General features: G+C 47.6%; 3 protein-coding genes and 2 long non-coding RNA genes across 7 annotated transcripts; 2 read left to right on the top strand and 3 right to left on the bottom strand.

Annotated features, from left to right (window-relative positions):
- The first annotated feature begins 1,354 nt into the window (after positions 1-1,354).
- hhatlb (hedgehog acyltransferase like, b) lies at positions 1,355-6,873 on the top strand. Its single transcript, XM_057013838.1, has 13 exons — positions 1,355-1,571; positions 2,755-2,817; positions 2,904-3,016; positions 3,611-3,678; positions 3,753-3,866; positions 4,582-4,776; positions 4,861-5,070; positions 5,464-5,635; positions 5,731-5,875; positions 5,959-5,994; positions 6,067-6,268; positions 6,350-6,491; positions 6,573-6,873. Exons 3-13 carry the CDS (start codon positions 2,911-2,913, stop codon positions 6,785-6,787), a joined length of 1,605 nt encoding a protein of 534 aa, XP_056869818.1. The 5' UTR covers positions 1,355-1,571; positions 2,755-2,817; positions 2,904-2,910; the 3' UTR covers positions 6,788-6,873.
- Positions 3,565-6,699, bottom strand: LOC130514305 (uncharacterized). Its single transcript, XR_008946972.1, has 2 exons — positions 6,565-6,699; positions 3,565-3,889 (listed from the first exon to the last, which is right to left on the bottom strand). It is a non-coding gene; the product is annotated as an uncharacterized LOC130514305 (long non-coding RNA).
- On the bottom strand, positions 6,798-8,377 carry LOC130514306 (uncharacterized). Its single transcript, XR_008946973.1, has 2 exons — positions 8,203-8,377; positions 6,798-8,038 (listed from the first exon to the last, which is right to left on the bottom strand). It is a non-coding gene; the product is annotated as an uncharacterized LOC130514306 (long non-coding RNA).
- Positions 7,683-10,608, top strand: klhl40b (kelch-like family member 40b). Its single transcript, XM_057013837.1, has 6 exons — positions 7,683-8,956; positions 9,037-9,197; positions 9,267-9,374; positions 9,458-9,643; positions 10,026-10,175; positions 10,273-10,608. Exons 1-6 carry the CDS (start codon positions 7,844-7,846, stop codon positions 10,382-10,384), a joined length of 1,830 nt encoding a protein of 609 aa, XP_056869817.1. The 5' UTR covers positions 7,683-7,843; the 3' UTR covers positions 10,385-10,608.
- Positions 10,609-10,650: 42 nt separating this feature from the next.
- zbtb47b (zinc finger and BTB domain containing 47b) lies at positions 10,651-25,381 on the bottom strand. Of its 3 annotated transcripts, none has more exons than XM_057013834.1 (6): positions 25,171-25,381; positions 16,063-17,449; positions 15,825-15,972; positions 15,377-15,492; positions 15,150-15,294; positions 10,651-15,056 (listed from the first exon to the last, which is right to left on the bottom strand). In XM_057013834.1, exons 1-6 carry the CDS (start codon positions 25,242-25,244, stop codon positions 14,638-14,640), a joined length of 2,289 nt encoding a protein of 762 aa, XP_056869814.1. In that variant the 5' UTR covers positions 25,245-25,381; the 3' UTR covers positions 10,651-14,637. The 3 variants fall into 3 exon arrangements, with proteins under 3 accessions (XP_056869814.1, XP_056869813.1, XP_056869816.1); XM_057013833.1 differs by having other exon boundaries at positions 16,057-17,449; XM_057013836.1 differs by having other exon boundaries at positions 16,057-17,418; positions 25,171-25,327.
- Positions 25,382-25,466: the final 85 nt, after the last annotated feature.

Genomic DNA, 25,466 nt, shown 5'->3' on the forward strand with positions numbered 1-25,466 from the left:
ATGGTGGCAAGGTATTAAAAAAAACAGTCAAGCGCCATCAAAGCAGGTTATTTCTTCATTTTATTGGGGAAAATCTGCAACCTTATTTTCTTTAAGAGCAGAATATTTGATTAAAAGTAATTTAAATGAACCCCAGTCTGAGTTCAATTTGGTAACCTGGGTTTTACATGAAGGCCACTGAGTATAAGTTCTACTGGTTCCCGTTTATATTATTCTCAGCACAAAGGTCAGTGAGAAGTTTTAATGAAAACGATCCTGCAGGTTGCCTGACAGACCAGTATGTCCAATAACAGCAACTTAATATTACGTTAAATATTTGCATTTCCTGGATGATGCAACAATAAGCCTCAGTTTCATAACTGTTGCTGTACAGGAATGTACCCTCACGTCCTCATTTTCTTCAGAGTTGCGTCGAGCCCGACTCAAACATTAACGCCCCCTTGTGGGCGACAAGGAGGAATGTAGCCATTAGTCATAAAATATTAAATTGTTTGTGACAGAGTCGTTTTTCTGTCTTCCGCGCCTAAAACATGAATCAACAATATTACCTCTTAGATTACCGTCTTATTGTGACCTGTTGTGACTTGATTTTAAGCATTCTGTGGAGTTAAACTCTCCACCTCAGCTCTCTTTAAAGCGTGTGTACCACTGGTTGCACACGGGCTCCCTCTAGTGGTAGAGTCAATTGATTATATAAGAGTATTCCATAAAGGTTCTGACTAGTTTGGTGGGAGTTCCAACTATTTAGGCTAATGCAGTATGAAAGGGCTGAATGACCATCATAGGGGGGGAAACTGAATCAGGGTGTCATCAGAACCAACCGCTGGGCTGAGACAAGCACGCAGCTCATCACAGAAGGGGCAAGAACCCTGGACAGGACTCACCAAAGGGCAAAGGTCACTCATTAAACGACAGCTATTCATGAAACCTCCTCCCTATGATGGACAGTCAACACTTTCATACCGCATTAGCTTAGGTTCAACTCCCACCAAACCAGTAAGAACTGGTCTTACTGGTCTTCCATTTGCTCTCTCCTTTCATAATTGATTTTCATATGATTTTCAGGCACATTACATTTCAATGAGTACAGTAGCTAATTTTTCTACATTTAAACTCAGCAATATTGTTCACACAGTAAAAAGTAGCTGAAAATAACAATTACTGACCTCAATTGTCTCTCCTGAGTCAACTTTAGTTTGAAAATGTAAAGTTTGCATGAAAAACACACGTAAATGAGCTTTTCTCAACGTTCGGTCTGGTAAAATTAAAGATGGCTAAAGGCTTTGAAGTGACTGCAGCCCCTCCTGATCCGCCCCCACCGTGTTAGTAGTCGAAGTATAAATACATCATGTGAACCTTTAACCGGCGGCAGCTCCCCTCTCTGGGAGTCAGAGGGACCCACGGCCCACCCTGCACTCTGCAGATGCAAGCAGATGTAAAAGTTTACACCTTCTCCAACGTTCTTTTTGGTGTTTTGGCATCTCAGTGCCTGTAACTTCCCTCTGTTTTTGGAGCATTCTGTGTATTTGGTGGCAGCTTTCTTCAGGCCTGCAACAACTGCTACGTCCAAGGTCAGTATCACAACAGGTGCTGCTGGAGGACGAACCAGCGTGTGTGACATTTATGGATAAATCCCGAAGAGAAGAAACAACAGGGACACGTCTGACCTGAAAGAGCAGTTTACCTTCATCTTTTTAGAAATAAGTCAGATTAAAACTATTAACTCTTTACTTGTGATCTGTGGAAGTTTGACCATTTGCTTTTCAACTGAGAGGGATTAGTAGTTCAAATATACAAACAGGACCCAGCAGGATGGATTAATTAATTAAGGAATATACTTAATATTTGAAGTATATTCATATTTTATTTTATTTCTATGCTTTCTTACTGAATATCAGTCTCCATTTTACTGAAGATTTAACATGCAAGCCTGTAGATCAAGATTTTATCTTAGACAATCCAAACTTTGTTTATAAGAACAAACGAATCATATAAAAGGAATAAAATCTAAAAAAATACATTAATTACATTATATCAGCTGATTTAATCATCTATAATTTAAGCTTGTTCGAAATGTTGATAAATGTGTCAGAAGTAACATTAAAAAGCAGCGAACTAGCACTTTAAACTTGTTATTCTGTTCTTTCCATGCTGTGTTTATATGTGCACTGTAAAAAACAGTCAGTTTGAAATAACTGGCTGTGTGTCCACCCTAAAAAATGACCAAATTTGTGTTCAAATCACTCGGGGACAAGTTTTGACTAAATTCAAAGCACATTTTTGGTCAAATTTGGCATTTTTTAACGTTTAAAAACCAGATAATTTTTTTTACAGTGCTTGCTGTCGGGCTGTCATTTAAAGCTGTTTCCCTCCCGCATAATGTAGCTCCTCTAATTATTCTGCGGTTCATGCATTAATTAGATTAATTACTTGACTTCCGATACCACTTTTTTCCAAATGGAATTTTACTTAATCATTTATTCAATTTTCATTGGGCCACCATTGTGTGTTTTAGTGTGTTTAAAACATCAAGAATCAGCTAATGATGTTTCACCATGCAGAGTGCAACAGGCGGCAAACCACAGCATCACAGGAAGCGATGTGCATTTATTTTCTTCCAACTTGCAGTCAGAAAGTTCAGCAGTTCCGTGACCTCTACCGAGGACGTTTGACAGGCTGTGGCGTCTATTTTTAGACGTGCTGGATGTCTCTCCTGCAGACAGTAAGATTGCATTGTTACACTTGCTTTTATAGCATCAACAGCTGCCTGCTGCAGAGCCCACGCTGACCCGCCCACGGGTGCCATCCAGAGGCTCGGTGAGTGAGACAGGATCAGCCTGAGGCGGGTGAAAACGTCAGCCTGATGTCAGCAAGTTTATAAAATGTGTGTGTTTCTGTGTCAGCGTCACCATGGGGATTAAAGCCGCCCTCCCCAAATATGAGCTGTACCTCTACAGCACGGTTCTGGGTCTGGCCATGATCTGGGCTGCCAGCTGGATCTCTGAGGTGTCCACTTGTGAGTATAAGAAAACGCACAAAGACACAAGCAGATTATGTGAGCATTTAGGGGGGGCAGGGTTGGAAGCTTGCTCAAGGGAACCTGGGTAGTTGTCCTGGCACACCAAAAACATCCTTCCATGGTTTGTCCACTCCAGGGATTGAACCAGGAACCCTTTGCTTTGCAGCCTAGTCCCATACAGAGTGAGCTACTCCCATCGAATGGAGTTGTCATGGATCTGCAAATGAAAATACAAATAAAACAACCACTCTAGCCAAATATAAACAAGCTTCCTCACATTAACAGCAGACGTTATTATTTCCCAACATGCAAAGGTAAAAACCATTCCTCTAGGATTGTGCTTTCGAGGAATGGGTACGTTCCCTTTATTCAGAGGGTGGACAAATGGACAATGTCGACACAATGCGCAGTATTCCTGCATCGCAGTGTGAGGGCGACTGTGCAGGTCAGGCAGGAGATCAGATGTCAGCACCAACACCAGAGCGCACAAGAGCGAAACAACACGTTGGTCACTTGAATAAAGGAAAAGACGGGACACACAAAGCTCCTGTTGTGACATTTTCTGCTTTATTAATCTGATTTTCCCTGCAGCCAACGTCAACAGAAAGACTTTTAAAACCAGCGTGAAGCCAGGATGGTACTACTTTGGCAGGAAAATGGTGAGAAGCCACTTTACGGCTCGTCAACAGAGCCAAAACGTTCCGAGTGGTCACATGTTGATGTGGATTCACAGGACACGGCTGATCTGGAGTGGATGATGTGGTTCTCCACCTTCAAAGCACATATCCTGTTCGCTCTGTCCGGTCATGTGCTGTTCGCCAAGATCTGCTCCATGCTGGCTGTGCAGGTGATTCTGCTGACCGGGGGAGGCTGCACGAAGGGGGGGTGGGGGGTTAATGATCTGAGAGAAACACGCCAGGCCAAGGCAGCACAGCGCACGTTACAAAGGCTCGGTGACATTTGAGATGCTCTTTGTCACAATGTATTTTTACAGCACCAACAGCTTTTTATATCATTAGCTGAGCCGCGGATGATGAATGGGGGGCAGGTGGGAGGCAGAAAGGCCCCAGAGAGGGAGGATGGTGGTAGATGAAGGGGAACTAAAAGATCTACTTTCGGTCTGTTTGGTCTGGATGATACATTACTTGTTGAAACTTGTCAAATTTAGTTCCTGCCAGTTCCCGTTTGACGGGTTCCGCAGTGATTTTCACCCCACGGCCTCCTGAACACTAGGGGGCAGTATTTCACCACATTGTCATTCGCACCAAGAACTGCAGAAAATTGTCTGATTATACACAATATGGGTTTTATACCTGTGCATGAGCAGCTCTATGTTGCAGGAGTGCAGAAGTGCACTGTGATTGGCACGACTTTGCACAAAAATAGCAAAACAAAGTTTGTCTTCATCCACTCATGCTGAAGACAACACTGCTGCTCATTGCTGCCTCTTGTGGCACCACTGGTATTACCAGAAAATACATCCTCATGAACAAATCTTGTCTAAATCATATTAAATATGGCTCCCTCAGGACAAATGCTAACATTTCCTGTTTCTCCCACAGTACAGGTCTTTGGTGTACCTGGTGTACGGCCTCCTGGCTGTGTGGACCAGCATGGGCTGGACTTACATCACCCTCATCCTGTCTCACTGCATCCTCCTCTACAGCATCTCCCTGGTGAAAATCCGCTGGCTTTGCTTCGCCACAGGCCTCTGCACCCTCGCCACATTCAAGTGCGAGCCCTTTGTGTCCTGGCAGGTGAGGCCGGGTGGGAAACGACCCTTTTCTTGGATGAAATGGGAGGAAAGGGCTCTCTGTTGTTCTCTGTTTCTCCTGGCGTAGGTTGATTTCGTGAAGGGGGACTTTGAGCTGCGTCACATTCTCTTCTACGGAGGTTGCGGGTTCACTATAATGCGGTGCATGAGCTTTGCTCTGGAGAACTGCGAGCGCAAAGATGGGAATTACAACATCCTGGAACTGCTCAAGTACAACTTCTACCTCCCGTTCTTCTATTTCGGGCCCATCATGACCTTTGATAAGTTTTACGTTCAAGTAAGTTCAGCTTCTATTCACTCCCCCGATCCAGCCGTCAGATCTTGTTCATTTAGGTCGTGTTTTGGTCCCGTGTGTGAGAGCGGCGAGAATAAAGATTAGGAGAATTGAATACCTGTCCTCCCTGAGCAAGAGTGTCAGTGAACATATGCTGGTTGCCAGGCAACCACATGGATTTTTCCACAACTGCTTCCACGAGTATTTTCAGTCCTGAAGTTTGTTATCAACATATTAGAAACTTCACACCACCATTATTGAGTTCACGCTTCAATCTGACCATTCAGTACAAACATAGCAGCATGCTAACACTTAGGGAGGTGTGATGCATGCTAACATCCACCTGTCCTGGGTGCGAATATCCTGCATTTGATGGGCGTGTGCTGCCCCCTGTAGGTGAACAGGTCAGACCTGACCAGGAAAGAACGAGAGATGTGGAACATCAGCGTGCAGGGCGCCATCCACCTGGGAGTCGTCATCGTGGTGGATGTCCTCTTCCATTTCATGTACATTGTCACCATCCCCACCGACATGAAGCTGCTGAGGCACATGTCGGACTGGGCCTTAGGTCCGTGTCGCCCTTCCCCCCAGCTGGGCAATGTTTCAAGGACTATTTTTTAATTTATTCCAGGACAAATGAATGTTGAAATCTGCTGTTTCCAGTGGGGCTAGCTTACTTTAACCTGGTGTACGACTGGGTAAAAGCTGCCGTCATGTTCGGAGTAATCAACACTGTATCCAGACTGGATCACTTGGACCCTCCGAAGCCGCCAAAATGCATCACCATGCTTTATGTCTTTGCAGAAACGTGAGAAGAGTTCTAGCACAAGTTTGACTGCGCACGCTCAGTTCACAATTGTGTAAATCCCCCCTTTTTCTCCTCCTTTTCAGTCATTTTGACAGAGGGATCAATGAGTGGCTGTGCAAGTGAGTGCCGCAAACAAGAACGTAGCCGTGAATATCTGTACATCAAAGGTCTGAACCATTGGGTTTTTACAGGTATGTATATAATTACCTTGGGGGAAAACACAACAATGTGCTAGAGGAGCTGGTAGCAACACTGTGCACCTTTGGGGTCACGATCATCTGGCTGGGACCCTGCCCGGCGGTGCTGATCTGGGCCTTCTTTAACTGCTTCGGCCTCAACTTTGAGTTGTGGATGGAAAAGTTATTCTCAATGGAGCCCTTCGCCTCCGTAGAGGTTTGTTTCTCAAGATTACCTGTGAGTTGAACGACTTCTGTGCCTTTCATGCTGCTTGATAAGGTGCCCTCCCCCCCACAGACCACTATGTCGGAGGCAGCATCCCGCCGGATCAGAGCCGTCTTTAACGTTTTCAACTTCTGGAGCATTGTTTTGTACAACACCCTGGCCTTGAATAGCTTGGACTTTGCCAAGTTAGTTGCCAAACGTCTGTTTCTCAGAGGTAACTGTTATCTCAATAATCTTCATACTCTCATCAAAGCCTTTTGTTTAAAAAATGGTTTCATATCTCTCACCTTCCCAGGCTTCCCCATAACCACCATCGTTGTCATGTTTGTGACGTACTGCCTGATCCAGGTGATCAAGGAGACGGAGAGGAGGCAGGCTCTCATCGACGATCCAGACCCTCTTCCTCCTCCGCCACCCCCTCCTCCTCCCACCAGCGCCGCCGCGCCTGCTGGAGCACCGGCCGCTGCCGCTCCACCAGTCGTGGATCCCAGCAAAGAAAAAGCAGAATAGATTGCTTCGACGAGGTGTGAAAGTCCAGATTTTAACACGCTGATGCAAAAGATGAGACATTACTGTCAACAACACAGTGTAACAGTGTACAGTAGAAATAAAATATGTGCTTTTGGAACCTTTGATTGATTCAAAAATGAAAATAAAAAGCAAACTTGTTCACCGCTCACTCTCTGATGGAGCCGTTCATCTTGTTAGCTCAGAAGCTGAAACGCTTTGTCATATCTGATTCTTTTAGAGGTTTATCTTGACCATAGACAATAACCAAAAATGACAATAAAAATGAACATTGTAGCGACCGTTATAATAAAATGTTACTTTGATCATTGAATTTTGATCTTTCTGGGTCTAAATGTGTTCCTGTCATGACGATGATGAGGTGTTGTGTTGTTAAAAAGGGATTAGAAGTTTAATATTACTTTGGTGCCTCATCGCTGGAGATTCTTCAAACACTTGTCACGTATAACTGACTCACCAACCGCGCAGGATGAGATATAAAAATAGAACAATGGTGCACCGATGATAAGCCATAAAATTCAAACCAGGACGATGATGTCATCCACGAGCATGACAAATGGACCTTGGATTTCAGCTTTTCTTGAATGTAAAACAAAAAAATGATGCGTTTGTTTTTTGAAAGAACACTACCGCCAGTTACCAGCAGGGGAAGCCCACCACAACGGTTCCGGGCCTCTCGTGACTCAGGGACGAGACCGTGAAGCATTAAGTCAGCTGTCTGAGAGTGGGTGGATGTTCCTGTGGACAAAGTTGCCTCAGAGTTGATTGATATTGCATTTCATTCCAGAATGAAGCCCCCCCCCAGCTCCGCGCCGAGTGCGGCTGCTATAAATAGCGTGCCAGTTGGAGTGGAGTTGAGGGCTCAGGACAGCTGAGGGAGGTGGGCTCTGCTGCTGTTCAGCCGGTGATAGCCAGCAGCTGACTGACTCTGCTTCCGAATCTTCTTTCTGGGCGAGAAACGAGGGCAGTTTGACTGCAAAGCAGATCCAGCGTTACTTGACTCAAAGGCTACTCTCTACTCCCCGCCCGCCAGGAACGATGGCACTGCCGATCAACCCGACGGACGAGCCGAGGGTGTACCAGCAGACGCTGCTCCAGGATGGCCTGTACGACCTGCTGGAGAATGACAAGCTGGTGGACTGCGTCCTGAAGATCAAGGACAAGGAGTTCCCCTGCCACCGGCTGGTCCTGTGCGCCTGCAGCTCCTACTTCCGCGCCATCTTCCTGTCGGACCTGGAGGAGAGCAAAAAGAAAGAGATTGTCTTGGAAGACGTGGAACCGGGGGTCATGGGACTCATCCTGAAATACTTATACACCTCCAAGATCAACGTGACAGAGCACAACGTCCAGGATATCTTCGCTGTCGCTAACATGTACCAGATCCCTTCGATTTTTACCGTGTGTGTGTCCTTCCTGCAGAAGCGCCTGAGCCTCAGCAACTGCCTGGCCGTCTTCAGACTCGGTCTGATGCTGGACTGTCCCCGGTTGGCCGTCTCCGCTAGGAACTATGCCTGCGAGCGCTTCCAGCTCATCTCCAGAGACGAGGACTTCTTCCAGCTGCTTCCCAGTGAGCTGGCGGCCATTTTATCCAATGACAACCTTAGCGTGGAGACAGAGGAGACGGTTTTTGAAGCCCTGATGAGTTGGGTGTCCCGGGACACAGAGCAGAGGGAGAAGGAGCTTCCGGGCCTGCTTGATTGTGTCCGCCTGCGTCTGGTGACCGAGGATTACCTGAAGGAGGCGGTGGAGAAACACAAGCTTATCGCTTCGAACCCTGAGCTGCGGGAGAAGCTTCAGCTGGTCAGAGACGCCCACACCGGCAAAATGCCAGACGTCAAAAAAAGCAAAAGCAAGGAAGGAGGTGGAGCAGAGAACGACGGAGACAAAGAAGAAGAAGGCCTTCTGCCAGGTATCCTGAATGACAACCTGCGGTTCGGGATGTTTGTCAGAGACTTGATCCTGATGGTCAACGACACGGGTGCCGTGGCCTACGACCCGGCCGGGAACGACTGCTTTTTAGCGTCGCTCTCCACGCAGATTCCCAAGAATCACAACAGCCTGGTCACCAGGGAGAACCAGATCTTCGTGGCCGGGGGGCTGTTCTACGATGAGCAGAACAAAGAGGATCCACTGTGCTCCTACTTCCTCCAGGTAGGAAACGGCTCCTAAAAGGACTTTTTAAACACTGCTCTGGAGACGCTAACAATGATGTTGGTCTCTCTTGGCCTCAGTACGACCCCGTCACTGCCGACTGGATGGCGATGCCTCCCGTCCCGTCTCCTCGCTTCTTATTCGGGCTTGCCGAGGCCGAGAACTCCATCTTTGTTGTGGGCGGGAGGGAGCTGAAAGACCAGGAGCAGACCCTGGACTCTGTCCTGGTCTACGACAGACAGTGAGTCCAGAAGCTCACGTGGATCATAGAGGACACAACTAATCTACCAATTCCTTTTTATTCAAACAGATCTTTTAAATGGGGTGAATCGGATCCATCTCCCTATCCGGTATACGGACATTCAACCGTATCACATAACGATGTTGTTTACGTCCTCGGAGGGAAAGGGGACAACAAGTGAGTACTCAGTCTGCTGGTGTATATCCCAAAATAAGAACATTTCATTTGTTTTTAGATTACATTTTGTCTTCAATTTAAAGGAGCTGTCTGAAAAAGGTGTGCGCGTACGACGCTAAGCGTTTCGAATGGAAGGAGCTCGCGCCCATGACGACCGCGCGCTCTCTCTTCGGTGCCGTCGTTCACAAGGACAAAATTTACGTAGCGGCGGGAGTGACGGACACGGGGCTGACGGACTCCGTGGAGGTGTACGACATCAAATCTAACAAGTGAGAGCCTTGAAAAGGCCAAGAAGTTGCCAAATTAGCACAAAGCTACTCCAACGTTAGCTACAAATAACTTATTTCATTAAAAATACCAACACCGGTCCCCTTCAGTGATTGTGAGATTGCTGTTCCTAAATATTTTTACAGTAGCCTGAAAGGGTCGAACAGACTCAAATTCCAAAGTTATTATTTTTAAGTTACTAAGCAGCTATAATTCAGCACGTTTGCAGCATTAAAGTTTAAAAAGATGCAACCATGGATGCAAATATTTTGGTTGTTTCCTTTGACGGACAGACATTCGGCTCCTTGGATCGATATTCCCGTACACAGCGGAGTATCGCCCGATCGATTACACCTGACAGAGTCGTGTTTCTCCTCCTCCCAGGTGGTCCGAGTCCACCGTGTTTCCTCAGGAGCGCAGCTCGGTCAACCTGGTATCTTTGGCCGACTCTCTGTACGCTGTAGGAGGCTTCGGCATGATGCCTCTGGAAGACAGCGACGAGCTAGTTCCCAAAGAAATGAATGACATCTGGAGGTGGGACAAAGGGAAAACCAACCTCTCTTCTTCCAATTTTAAAGCTACTATTTTTAAAATAAGTCACTCTTTTTTTAATTCTTTTTTGCTCTTTTAGATATGATGAGACACAGAAGAAATGGACCGGGATCCTCAGAGAAATCCAGTATGCTTCAGGGGCCACCGTTCTGGGGGTCCGCCTCAACACCCTGAGACTCACCAAGATGTGAAACATTCTGTAGACTATGTTCTCTCTCTTATCAGCAAACTGCCTTTGCCGTTTCCTTTGTTTTATACCTTCAATTGGCTCTAATCAAGCTGCTAATCCTGGTTTAACACTGAGCAGAGGTAGTTTCGATTTTTCTATATCTGAGTTTTGGTGATTTTCATCCGCCTGTAACCTGTTGACACCATTTTTCACTGCTTTTGACATTAAAAATGACTAATAATCGTGTGCTGGCGAGTGCATTTCTCAGCAAAAACACACCACACAACCTTTTTTTGCAATAATATAACTATACTGTTTAATATTGAAATGATTTCTGCGGTGTTACAGACAGTAAACACGGGTTAATAATACAAGATAAGACAGAAAATACGTTCTAATGTTGTAGCACCTCTAGACACTATTGTCCTCTTATTTTTTTTGTCCTTCATATAGCTGAATTTGACGACTACTGCCTACACATGGTACACCAGAGTTGACTAAGACAGTGTTTACATTATGAAGTAGAGAATCAGCAAATGATGGTACATATATGATTATTTTTTAACACAACTGCAGTGTGAGAAAATCAGGAGAATGCAGCGGGTACGTGGGTAATACATCTGAGCCGACTATGGCGTCAGCACCTACTGTTATTATCACGTATATCTCAAAAAGTCACCTTTAGGGTAATTTCTTGAAACATTTTATCAAATCTTACATGCAAACTAGATTTATTTCCCCTATGTTAAGCTCTAATGAAGCCCACACTCTGAGAAAAGTGAATTTTGATACCAATCAATGTGTTGATTTGATAGCTTTTCTACTTTTAAGTTAATCGAGCTAACATTATTTGCTGACTCTAGCATCTTTCGCCTCCTAATGTTGATTTTGTTGTTGTGTGTGTTCTTTTAATAAAAACAGAATAAAAAAAACCCAAACATTTCTTTCATTCTCCAAAAAGCCTTTTTTTTCCTGAAAAAATGACTTGTTTCTTGAAATTCTGACCCACTCTCAGTGCACTCTCACCGCTAGCATTGATCAGCAAAAGCTTTTGTTGCTACGAAAACCTTTTTCATGAAGCTGAAGGCCACGCTTGGAGTCTGGCAGCTAAACCCCAAACAAGAGGGGACACTATCCCATGGAGACCCAACTTGGAAGTCACAAATTGTACAGCCGGCCACGTTATACAACCAGGCGACGTGGTATCTAGGCACCCACTTAATCAGGAGCAAACCCTCGTTCAAGGAAAAGGTCAGGATCGCCTTTACCTAATTTAGTGCAAGCTTTTGGCCGTTAGCCTTAGTATAGAACAATTTGGCTAATTTCCATAAAAGGCGGCAATTCTAAGGGGAAAAAAAACTTCTATGTCACTTCGTAATATTACATCAGCTAAATGTAAATGTGTCTCTGATACTGATATTTAGGGAAGTCTTCAGGTTATTAAATAATCCAAGAGGAAGAAACAGCCATAATCACGCTGCTGTATCGACTTTGACTTTTATAACAACTATGTAAGTATCGTCAGCATAGATTGAAGTGTGACAAAATAAACTAAATGAACCTCTATTACATAAGTTTTGGCCTTCAACACATGGCCCCTGCATGCCGTCAATTACTGCTCCTCAAACAGGAAGTGAGTGGATTATTATTTAATGTTATAATATTTCCTTCTGAAAAAACCTGCCAGCCAAACTAAACTATAAAGTGCTCACCATTAATATCTTATTTTATCATTTTGGCAGCTTACATATTGCTATTTTTTTTCCACCCAATTTTAATAAAAATAATAATAAAGCCGTATTACCATGTGTCTTGGTCATCCGCGAGGACACATGGCACTTTGAAACATAAAATTTGGATTCTACTTCCTCGTACTCTTTCCCTACTACCTACAGTACTGCACACGATCCCACATTAAAGTTAGTCAAATTCAAAGTGCATAAATCAGTAGCATCAACTGCTATTTCTCATCCTTTACTACTCCCTACAGCTAACACCTGCACCAACAACATTCAAATCCCTTTGCACAATAAGGCGGTTAGCTTGTTCTGACCACACTATGCCAGCATTGTCTCTTAGTGCTTCTCAAAGCAGGGAAATTACTTGATTTTGACTCGTCCGATCTAAAAGAGTCACCCGTCCAGTGGGTTGATCTGCAACCACCATAGCCAGAATACAAGGAACAGATCATTTACATTTAGAGGGTCATCTCAGGTGAGACCCTGTACAAAAGTAGCAAATGAATGCATAAAAAGACACGTCGTAAAGTACCATCAACCAACATCTGATGTGGCCCTAATCTAATCGTGGCAAACTGGACACTAAGGTGCTTAAAAGTGTCTTTAAAATTAAAACCACGCGAAGCATAACGCCCTTAGAAAATCTTATTGTAGTACCGGCAACGACGCACAGGGGGCGACATTCGACTGACTCTCTAAATGTAAACATAAGGAATGAATCACAAGGAAGAGACAACAATATTTACAGGTTAATGCTACACGTGTAGATGATAGATAAAGTGAGCAGAAGTGCATCAACAGTGCACAGAGGATCATTTTGGATTATCTGACTGAAATGACAGAAAGGAATAATTCTGACATTTTCAAAGCCTGTTTACGGCACTGTACATTGTAAATATGAAGCAGCAACTGCCAGATCGTTTTTTTAAGCCTAGCTTAGCATAAGGATAAAACACTGTTCAACAAATTGAAGCAGTGCAAATTAAGGAGACAATTAATTGACTCCTTATTTAATCGTATGCTACATACAGTAAAAATACTTTTTTTTACAGATTAGCCCTGAAATGACTCAAAATAAATTCATTTTTTCGGCAGTGCTAACCAGCTACTAGCTTCATATTTAACATACAGATATCATTTGGATCTTCTTGCTTGGTCTCCATAAAACTTTCAACAATGCCAAAATATTCCTTTCTGAGATCTCAAAAGTGACGCATCATTTTTGTTTTTATGATACTCTAGTTGTCCTGTGTCACAATTGCACATAGCGCCACTTGGTTTTGTTTTTTTCACTGGCAACTGCTTGTGTCTACCTTTAATCAGCGTCTACAGATCACAGCAATTATGGTGAGCCCTTTTAGCGATGCGCTCTACTGTGCCCAAAGTAATCGCTGCCGGTGCTCTTTGACAGATTTAGGCATTTTAATATAATGCTAACATTATACAATAAAATGTGCACACCTAATGAGTTACAAAAGAAGCTACAATCCCTACATATTTTTAGGTTTAACTGGGAAATGACCTTAACATTTAGTTTAAAAAATGTAAATACACTGCAGGTTTGATTACATTAGGGAGGGCACGTCCACACTGGCGCATTTTTAATTTTAAAACGAAAATCAACCTCATCCATATTAGCATTTTCACGGCATACGCAAAGACGCTATAACTAAAAGGAGGTCTGCTACATTGTTTGCAATTTGCTGTAAAGGTCGGAGTTGTGTGGACAACGGGTTTAAATGCGCCGTTTTCAAACAAAAATGCAAGAGTGTGGACGTACCCCGGGCCTCAAACACGCTTCGCAGGAAGGTGCAATATTGTTTCGAAGCCGAATCTCCAGGAGAGGAGCGCGCTTGCTTAATATAAGCAAAAGTCAGCAGTTTACTCCTCCTGACTTAAGGAAGCTCACACATTGATTAGCTTAATGCAACATTTTATACTCATCATCTCTTGCCTTACAGACGCTACCCGCTGTACGGCTAACTGTCCTCACAACTTTTCTTAGTTCCCGACAAACAGACCTAACCTGCCACAAGATTCACATTACCACAATTATTAAAAAGAAAAACAGTCAGCATTAAATATCACTAGTTAAATGTAAGGTGCAGGATCGAGTATAAATGCTGTGTAACATTTGATAACTATAGCTGTTACGCTAGCAGGATTTGGTTATTGGCCATGTACACACATATGATCAGAGACAAATGGGCATTTGGTTATTGCTGGGTCGGACCACCTGCTACATCTTGGCAGAGAATGGGCAGAAATAAGAACTGCGTTGCTCTCGCGAGTGAAGATTCCGGATATTTTATAAACGGCGCTACAGTGGAGGCGTTGTGCAAGGCTCTGGAGAAGGACAAGCATGGTGTAAGCTGAGGTTGTTGACTGTATTAAAGAGTATAAAATCTTTTTTTCTATCAGGGGTGCATTTTTGAAGACCTCCATGTAGCTTTCAGTCATTCTTTTCTGAACTCCTGTGGCAAGAGTTGGCTGAAAAGCTCTAAAAAAAAAGTGCTTTTGATGCTACTAAAGTGTGTTAGTTGTTGGAGTTTATCCTACCGGGACAGAACAAAGGAGGCGGTGGGGGTAAATGAGGAGTGGGAGGCAGCCCTGGCGTGGAGTGCTGCAGGGGGAAGGATAGATGGCTTCCACGGATGGGTTGCGGGTTAGAAGCAGTGGTGGGCGTGGCCGCGGATGTGGCGGGAAGCATCGCCAGCTGCACCTGGCCGCCGGAGTCCACGGCGAGCGAGGCCAGGGGCGGGTCGAGGCCGGCGGGGTTGCTGATGCGGAAGCATTTTTCCCGGTGGGCTTTGAGCATGTTGGAGAAGCGAAACCTCTGGCCGCACACCTCGCAGGGGTAGGGCTTCTCCCCGGTGTGGGTGCGGCGGTGGCGCTTCATGTTGGGCCGGCTGGTGAAGCTCTTCCCGCAGATCTCACAGATGTACGGCTTCTCTCCTGCAGGGAAACGGGTGCGAAAAACCTCCATCATCACACTCACAGGGACGGTTTCAGACACAATAAAGAGCCAAAATGTACTGAAACGCTCACCAGTGTGCGTCTTCATGTGTTCGTCGAAGTATTGCTTCATGTTGAAGTCCTTCCCGCACCACTGACACATGAACTGTTTGTGTCCGATGTGGATGCTCATGTGGGACCGCAGCTGATATTTGTACTGGAAGCGCTCGCTGCAGTTCTGCAACCACAAACGTTTGGGTCAGCACACGACGGACGGCGATTTAACCGCGTTCAAACGGAGCCGGAAAACGTGCTCACACCTCGCACTTGAAGGGCTTCTCCCCCGAGTGCTGCAGCGAGTGGACCTTCAGGGACATGCTGCGTTTGAAGGACTTCCCGCACGTCTCACAGGTGAACGGCATGTCCTTGGTGTGGGCTGAACGCACAGAACAGGACACGGCGAGGGTTTTAAATAATGAACCATCATCACCGTTACACCTGCACTGCGGTCAGAGGGCGCTGAAGCATTAGAAAGTGGCACCCTAAGGGTCGTCTTATTGCTACATTAGCTGCTTTTGCTAAGTACAAAAAGGATAAATCAGAGACCCTTGACTGCAGAAATAATGAATCTTAGTTCTCTGCCTGGCAGCGAAATTAGACGCGCATCTCACAAAAGCTGGAAAAGGAAAACGACGCCCAAAACAACTTCTCTGCCCAACAATCGGCGGGGGTATAAAAGGAAGCCCCCCGGGGTCGCCTGTCACTCACCGACCATGTGCTTCCTCACGTGGGCCATGGTGTAAAACTTCTTCTCGCAGATCTCGCAGGAGAACTTCTTCTCCGCGTAGCCGTGGACGATCTTGTTGTGCTCGTGCAACGACCACAGCTTTTTGAAGGCCTTGCCACACGTGACGCACTTGGACACAATGGGACAAAGAAAAAAGAGGTCTTCAGCCGATCGGGGTCAACGTACACGGGAGGCCGTGTAGATCAAAGCTACCTGTACCTGGATGCTCTTCTCGCAGTCCGTCTGCTGGTGCAGCAGCAGCTCGCTCTCCAGCAGGAAGCGCTTCCCGCAGTTGCTGCAGCTCTGCATGCGGTTGTGGGTGACGGTCATGTGCTTCTCCAGGTACCAGCGGTTGTTGAAGATGCGAGGGCATTTCTTACACTGGAAATGCTGCTTCTCCTCCAGCCTCACTTTCTGGCCCAGAGCCTCCATGTCCGGCGCCCTCTTCCCGCCCTGTCGCTGGTTGGCCAACGTGGCCTCCGCCAGCGTCTGTCGCAAAGAGGCGGCGGTGCCCGCCATGGCGAAAGCTCTGGTCCCCCTGCGGGGTCTCTCCATCGCCGCTGGCTGCTCCAAACAGGGAATGTTTAAGGTGTTCTCCTCTTCCTCTTCGTCTTCCTCCTCGTCCTCGCTGCTCTGCCCCAGCATGTCCCCCCTCCTAAGGATCTCGTCCTCCTCGTCTCCAACTGTGCCGACATTCTCCGTCTCGTTCTCCTCGTCGTCCTCCGAGATGCTGTCTTTGTCGCGGCGGCGGCCAAAGATGGCCGTCGTCTCGGGGGCGGATTTGCCCTCTGACCCCTTCGACACGTTAAGGGTCTGGTTGTTCAGGTTGACCTCAACTATGATCTGGTCTCTGTTAAAGGAGCCGTGACCATCGGCGGCCTTTGGTTCTTCCCCGTTCCTTTCCACTTTGCACAAAGATGCCACGCCTGAGCTGGCGCCACCTGTCGGCCCCTCCTCCTTTGGGTAATATGGCTTCTGCTGGGATGCCGTCTTTCCTGTGTCCTCCACTCGAACAGAAAAGGGGCTGCTGCCCTCCCTCCTGTACGCTCTCCCCAGCTCCGACTCCTGCTTGATCTCGGGGTACAATCGGCTGGGCGACACCTTCACGGCGGCCGGGTCGCCGCCGCTGGCCATGTCTTCCGCGGAGGTCCTGAGCGAGTGGTTGCTGATGAGATCTCGACAGGAAGCCGCTATGTCGCTCATCTGGAGGAGGGTGGCAGCATTGAGCACGTCCCGGACAGTGCGACTGCTCACCAGCAGTTTGGAGGTGTAGATGAAGTTGAGGATCTGCTGCAAGCCCTGCGATGTCAGAGCGTCCAGCGACAGGTCCACCCGCCGCAGATGCTTGCTCTGGGCGAACAGGGAGTGGAAGAAGGGGCTGTAGGCCGCCAGCACGCCCTTGTGTGCGGGGAAGGTGCTGTGCTGGCGCACCAGGACGATGTCGACGTCGCACAGGTCAGGCTGGAAGAGGCGCTGCTCGTTCAACCTGTCCATCAAACACGTGAAGTGCAGAGCCACATCCTCCACCAGAGAGAACTCAGCAGTGGGGAAGTCTGTGGTCTTCTCCACTATGAGCTGGAGGCACAGATGCAGAGAGGAGGTCATGCTGGACAAGAGGTTGACAGAGAAAACAAGTGCACAAGCAGGTGCCACATCAACCAGACCCTGCAGAGTGGATCATCACCATCATCACCGTTACAATAAACAGAGTGCCACATCACGCTGAGCCCTTCTTTCCTGTGGAGAATCACTTAGTCGATTAAAAGGTTCTTTACAGGACACACAGGAAACACACCTTAGTCCAGAAGGACGTATAGGCTGTTACATCTCGTTAAATGTAACGTGATCCTGCACCTTATATTTTAAACGCTATAAAGTACCGGTTCATCTTTAAATTCAGCTCTTTTTGATTTGTGTTTGTGTTCAGTCTCAGTACAAAAGGAATAAATCAATATCTAATATACGTGATACGGAATTCCAGAATTCAGAGGGGGGAAGAAAAAATCCAAAAAGGTGCAACACTCAAGGCTCTGTGCAAGGTCCTCAACTTCCCAAGGTGGGTTTATTTTAGCACAGGAAGGGCAGGGTTTCGATCCAGGCGCGATGTGAGCGAGGACAGAGCGGCCTAACGCGCGCGCGCGTGTGCCGACTCTCAAACATGCGTATGTAACGTGCAGCCACGCAGGGGAAGGAAAAACACACACACACACACACACACACACACAGATGAGGGGAGTGGTGGGAGCATTGGTATTCAAGGCCATCTCCCCCCATTAGCCGGCTCTCTCGGCACACCCGCACACTACACTGTCCCTGAGGATTGAGAATTATGCACGAGACAAAACATGTCGGGAGAAATAATTAGGGAAACCAGGCTGAATAAATACTAAATAACCCTCCAAACAATTAGGGGGATTCATCATTCTGGGCATCTCTTGGCGGTAGAGAAGCACACGTGAAGACAAGGCTCGGTTTGCAGGACACGATGTAGCTATGGAGCTGCATTAATGTCTTCTTTAAAGAATGATTGAATATCAGGGCTAAAATGCTCCTTTGGCTTTCCCAAACACGTCGATATGGCTGGGAAACGGACTTGCATTTGGGCCCAATCCGGCAAATCTGTCCCATCTGAATTAGGAAGTAAATTGACTGCTTCGTAGTTCGTGGCTGCTGATTTTGACTCCGGGACGAGAGGGGAGTGGGAGAGGCTACAAACATCACCCAAGGGCAAACTGCTGCAGCCCTAATCAGATCATGTTGCACACTGGAACTTCTTTGGAGATCACAATCAAGTTCTCCTGAAATTCAAATAGGACCACTCAAAGATTCAATTCTACGTTGCGAAAGGCAATTTTGTGCGAAAAAACAGGCGAGACTCTTTCAGGACTGCACCCGGCCCTGCTCCAGGACTGCAAACAGGTTGCCTATTCAGCAGTTTTAAAACAAGTCTAGACACAATTCAAGATGGACACAGTCTGTTTCTGGAACGAGAGATGCGCTTCTTTTGATCATTTAAATAAGAAACCAGGATCATTCGGCACAGTTCGTCCCTGAAATGATTAAATACCTCAGGAAACTTCAGCAAATAATCAACTTTTGTTACAATTACAGTAAAAGGTAGCATCAGTTAGCTCACTAATGCAACTGAAGTCTTCTCGTTGGTGGGAAAAAACAGTTAAGCTATAAAAGTTTTGAATAAAATGTCTAAAATGTGGGCTAAACTAGAGACGAATAAAGAGAATAGACACTAAACTTTGGGTAATAAATTGTTCATGTGAGCTATTATCTTATTTTCACCCCATTCAAATCCAAACAACGAAAATCCAACTACCAGTCAAACAAACTACAGTACGGGACACATTTAACCCCTCTCTCATTATCCACCTCTGTCAGAAATGTCAGAGTGAGCGGAACACTGCCTTTAACCAGTCAGATGCTTCTCGATCCATTATTCATACCTGGCCTGACCCGTGACAAACGCAGCAGGCGGGGGGATTACCGACTTACAAAATGTGGAGCATCAATCAAGGTTCTGTACACAACCCCCCCCCCCCCCCCCGGCTGCTAAATGGAAGAGCCGAGGAGCCGACCGATAAACTGGGGTGTGACTGGTTGAACCAGCACTGGACCAGAAGCCCTGAGTCACGGCGTCACTTCATCAGTGCGCCGACCTTTCTCCTGCACACCTTTTCTACTACACGCCACCGATTTAGGACTTTTGAGCGTCCGCGTGTCTGTGGGCGCCCCTACAGTCGCAGGATGTGAGATAACCTCCGCCAAGCTGCCATTTCAGCGGGCAGGTCACTGTGATGAAGCCGAGAGGCAGCGGCAGACATAAAAGGCGGCAACTGGGATCATCTGGGGCCCCTTCTGTCACAACCGAATTGAGCCTCAAAGCAAACCTGAGGGTTTGTGCACTGGATGATATTAAATTGGGGTTTCAGTCCAGAACTGTGTCAAGACGCAACGTTCTGAGGTTCTGGGTTCTAACTCCAGCATTTTGCGTGACTTCTTACTCCCAAAATAGGCACCAACTTGCTGGATTGGGGACTCTTAAATGACCTGCAAAGCACCGGCGACCTGTCAAGGTTGTGTTCCTGAGAAAGAGCCCTGTTTATGCTTCAAACAGCGTGTGTGACAGCCAGTAGTGAGCAGAGAGCCACGCTTGGCTGCCTGTGAACGGGCCGAACCGTCGGCAGAGGCCAACGTCGGAGCGCGGTCACGGTCGTGTCGATCGTTTGAGGGAGGAAAGCTGCGCATTCAGAAAGAGAGAGAGTCGCGCGGGGGTTAAAGCTATTCTGCCCACGGAATGAACTCTTCTTTCATCACATCTCTGTCTCTTTTTAAACTAATCGGATCCTGTTAGCATTCAGCTTAAAATACCAATCGGGCTGTAGGATTACTCTCCACAAAGTTCGACTCATTACAACGATAACATCCATAGGCAAAATCTATGAATAAAGTGATTATTTCTAATTAAATAGATTACTGGGATCAACTTTTACTTTACAGGGTCGTCTGATGCGCTCCCTCAATAAACCCAGCTGCACTCGATGAAGCAAAATCCTCATCCAGCAAATGTCCAACTGCCCGCCTGCACGCTGAAGTCACCTTTCTCGTCAGATCACGAGCAGATCACGCCACCAGACAGCGATCTCTGGCTGCCCTGGCGTCACCCTGCAGGACGGGGGAAGGGGGGGGGCGTCCCTGCCACCTCCACCCATGGAGTTCTAGCAACCCCAGTAAAGAGCACACTCAGCAGCTTTCCTCGCAGCCAGGCCTCCTGCCGAGGGTCCCTGTACGAGGCCTGACATGACTGGCACCCGGAGGAAGGAGATCGGGCACCGTGTCAGGCCTCATCTCAGTCACTGGCACAGAGATGGTAACACACACACACACACAGATCCCTGTGTAATCATCAGTACTGATGACCGCAAAGCAGGACACAAACTCTCCCCGAGATCACACAGTCGCGACGGCTTTGCTGAAAGTGAGAAATGGACCGGGTCGGGCGTAAAACGCCGACCGAACGGAACGGGACAAGGACGTGTCATTTCAGGCAGAGTCCAATCAGATGGCTATTAAAAAGTCATCAGGGTAATGAGTGCCTCTGTGTCCTCTGTGCGCGCTCACCAGAAACTCCCCCCGCTCGCCGCTGGTGCAGACAGGGTCAGTCCGAGAGGAGCCGAGCCGCGGATTCTGCAGGTGAGAGGCGGGGCTTAACCCTCAGGGTGTTACCTAGTCAGCAGCCTGGACCCGACCAGCCGTGCGCACCGCTGGGATACGAGGGTTGCTAACATCATGCTAACATCATAACAACCCGTCATGAGGAATCTTCCACGTGCAGGCGGCAGTTTGCTGCATAGACGGGTGAGGTTAAAGGCTGTGGGGGGGCAACGGAGGCTCAGAACAGGTCGGAAAACAGCCGTCGTCTCACAGTCCGGTGGGATATAATGTAGGTTCTTTGAAGCGCCTCACCAGCCCCGTAGGTACACGTTAGATACGGCAATGGTTCGAGACGGTGACAGTTTGGCCTTTGGTGTCTTTCATCAGTCTTGCATGTATGGGTGGGTGGTTGGGGGGTCTGCCTTCTTATCTGTGCCCATGGGCCCCTGTTTCTTTTAATCCACCCATGTGTCTGCTGGAAGATTCCTCCTCTGTCTGCAGCGTGAACCCTCTCCTCTCCTCTAAATCCAATCAGCACCCGCCGCTGACCTTGAGGTAAAGGAAGCACATACAGTAGCTGCACATCCCCATCTGCAGCGCCCACGTGCGCATACCTGCATCCTAATCGCGAAGGTAATGACATCCGGCACGTGCGGCGCCGAAGCGCGCCAAACACAATGAAAGATGGGATTTACACGGGCTTCGACTCGAATTATGTGTTATCAAGCGGGACGATTGAGCCTGATTGATTGTCGAACAAGTGACAAGGACTCGGTTTTTAAAGGCCCAGCTGAGATAATTACAGCGCTGCGATTAAAATAAAAGACCAGGCCATTAAAAATCGATGCCTGCCAGCTGACGGAGGCACGGTGGTCTCGCCGCCGAGGTCACGTCAGAGCGGAGCCCGACAGATGACACTGGCGTTTAACGTCGACAGCGAGAGCCACAATCCTGTGAATTAGCAACGCTGTGACGCAGACGGCTTAAAAATCCTCTCGTTTTGTTGAACGTGGACTTCAATCTCCGGAAACTGAGCATTCCTCCATCAGAAGATGATGGTTTCATGCAGATTTTACCATTAAAATGTGGTTTACAGGACATATCAAGGTTTATTTAAGTGACAGGAAAGCCTCCTCCTCACTGAAAGGTCGTTTCCTGTCCCAATCCAACAATTTTCCTGACAGCAGCAGCAGGTTTAATCTTCATATGTTGATATATTTGCATGGTAACGCAACAGCAGATGACAAACCGACAAACAAGTGTAACCAGGCGTAAACGCTAAGAAAAATATGGCGCGGGAGAGCAGGAGCGGCATCTTTTTGACACGGGCCGTTTGACACGGATAAGGAGCGCGGGTTCGCCTGTCAGAGCGCGCCTCGTCTGGAGCTGAGCGGCCGGACTGGAGGAGGTAGAAGCGTCCACGCTGAAGCCCTGCCAGGAAGCGTGCGTCTGGGCCGGTGGGCTCGGGGAAAAAGTGCTGAGTCAGGACGCCTGCCGAGGGAGATGCTGGCGTCTGCTCACACAAAGGAGTACACCGACGCTCTGTCAGACCAAACGGCACACCTGCCCGGGGTGCATGAACTCACAGACTCCAAATACCCGCCGTGCGGATAACGCCAAGCCGGGTGAGGTATTTCTGCCGGTCGAGAGCAAGCAGCAACAAGTCAAACAAAACGAGGGCCAGAGGAGTAAAAGAGTGAAAGTCCCGACTTAGAAGTCGTCCAAAAGGCACAAAAAAAGTTTCTGTTGGGGAGGAGAAGCAGGTGCAGACACAACCGTGGCTATAACACGGGAGGAAAACCGTGATATCCTAATTATCCCATGACACGCCGACAGAAGAGGCTAACACGAGACACTTAAAAGGCCCTTATCAGTGGAATCTCTGTGTGTGTGTGTGTGTGTGTGTGTGTGTGTGTGGGCGGACGTTTGATGAGAAGGTCAGAGAGGATGAAGAGAGAAAAAAAGAGCAGGAGACGAGGAGCGTCGGCTTTGAATGGCCACTGGCAATCAATGACCAACTGGAGAGCAGAGTGGAGGCGAGTTTAAAGGGAAGAAACGTGCCATTGGAGGTGGGGGGGGGGACTCATTTGCACCAGAGGAGGAGAAAAGCTTCGAGAAGTGTCGAACAAAGAGGGGCGCACTTGGTCAACCTGGGTCTTTGTGGGAGTTGACAGGTAACTTTAAAGCCTGGAAATAACAGGCGAGCCACTTTCCCGGGCTTTGAGTTAACAAAGCTAAAGCGACGCCAACGAAGCATCACAAATTCTTGAAGACTTAACTGTCAATGCCTTCTTCTGATGTGCCCCCCCCCCCCAATTTGGACCTATTCCTTTACTGCAGCCTACCACCAGAGGGCCACTGTCACACACATCATTATGCACAGTGTATACGCCTCGTTGCGCAATAACTGCTGCACAATAAAAACAACCAGTCTTGTTTCCCCCACACGACGCTGCCAACGATGCTAACTGTCACGTAGCACAGGTTCCTAAAAGACGAGGCATTATTTTAAAATGGAACAAAATAAAACTCGTTTTGCTTTGATGCGCTTTAGAACTAACATTCTCCGCTTTAAGGGTTTCAACCTCTTAGTTCGGCCTGAATTCATCCCAAGAACACCTCTGACTGACAATTAAAGGTTAATAGGAAAAAAGAAAAAAAGGTCCTCCCAGTCTGGAGTCTTGTTTCCACCATTACCAAAATGTTGCTCTGTGAAGACTCAGGCACTGCTCTTAATGTGGGGATCATAAATTAGCAGCACCTACAGTCAGGTCTGCGTCTCCATGGAGAGCGGCCTCCTACCAGCAGCAGGAAAATGTCTGCTGTCGTTTGTTGCCAGGCCTCAGGAGCGGCTGCGCTCGTCATGGGGGCCGAGGACAGTCTCCACACTCAGCACCCACAGACGGGAGGGGGCAGGAATGTCCCCGAGAGATTATGTGAAAGCACCTGGTGCAGGAAGAACCAGGGAGGAGCTGCACTCTGTTGCATCTTTGTCTCCATTTCAGTTTTGTTTTGAGCCAAACTGAATCTTTTCACTCCTTTTGCATCTTGTTTTGTGCTGTTCTGTGTCTTGTACAGGTTGTTTTCTCTTTGTAGTTGTGTTACATCACCTGTATCTTTGTTGTTTTGCACCTGCTTCCTCTGTTTTGTAATCTTTAGCGATGCTTCGGAGCTGCTTTGTATCCAGTATCTTGTATTTTTTGGCAAAACAAGTTTTTCCTGCATCCCTTTGCGGACGCCATGCACAGTAGGTCTAAACCCACAGGTTTTAGGTGAGGCTGTGGGGGTGGGGGGGATGACAAGGACTAATCTGCTCTTATTTCCACAAAGATTGTAGCAGGAATTATCTAGGACACTTTTGTCCCAACTGTGGTGAAAAGTATCTCAAAACACCAGATGAGTTCACCCTCTTACACAAAAAAGATGATCAACAGCAGTCCCGAAAAACACGCCCCCCCCCCCACCAGAAGCCACCCAGCGAGCACCAGACCTAACCCCGCTGACCTGACCCAGATATTAACCCAAGCCTCCAGATGTGAACGCGCTGGGATTACTTCACCACTGCATCGAGCTCCACATGCTTTCCTAATGAGGCATCCCAGAGCGACCCCAGAGACAGAGCCGCCTGTCGGTCTCTTTTCCCACAACTCTATTAGCCTGCCCCTGCAGAACCCGTCCGGATTTACTGAAAACAGGAATGTACACATCGCGGATTCTTGGTGACATCTACCCCTGCGTGCTGGCGCGAATCCGATGGATGTCACAGGCAAACTTGCCCCGCTGTCTGAGGGCGCGGAGGCAGTTTAGGTTCTCTCCTCCTGTCGACATTTGCGCCAGGCGCGACCTGAGCCTCCGGCGCAACATCTGAAAGAATTTAACTCCTTCTCTGCGTCGCCGCAGCTATTGTATCCGCCGCGACCCCTCGGCTGCTTCGGCGTCCAACTTGTGCAATGACAGCAAGTTGCAAACTTCACCACGGAGGATAACGGGCGCCCAAAAACACGCGTGATGACAAGCGGCGTTGCGTGCGCGCAGCGAAGCGCAAGTGCGGTTAAGTTTGATCGGCCTGCTAAGTGGCTCAAATTTGCAAGAGATCAAACAGGGACACGCGCACAGGGGGAAAAATAAACAAAAAAATCGCGGCGCTTCTTCGTAGCCTACCATTTTGATCCAGCGTCGCGAGGCTCCGAGGAGTCCCAGAATAACTCCTGCCGCACCAGTTTCCCCCTCGCCATGAAAATCGCCGCTGAATTGTCACATTTCTCCAGTTTCTGCCTTATCCTCAGTCTTTTCTCCCCCCGTGCTGCCGTAGCATTCAGACAGACAAAAATGCAGAGGCTGCTTTTGGAGAAGGAATTGGTGATTGGAGCTCGGGGATCATATGGGCTTTTTTGTCAGACGTTTTTAAAGGGACACGGTACTTTTTCTTTTCCTTTTTTTCCCACCCCCTTCCAAAC

The sequence above is a fragment of the Takifugu flavidus genome, chromosome 17 (assembly GCF_003711565.1).
Source record: "Takifugu flavidus isolate HTHZ2018 chromosome 17, ASM371156v2, whole genome shotgun sequence".
Classification (NCBI taxonomy): Eukaryota; Metazoa; Chordata; class Actinopteri; order Tetraodontiformes; family Tetraodontidae; genus Takifugu; species Takifugu flavidus.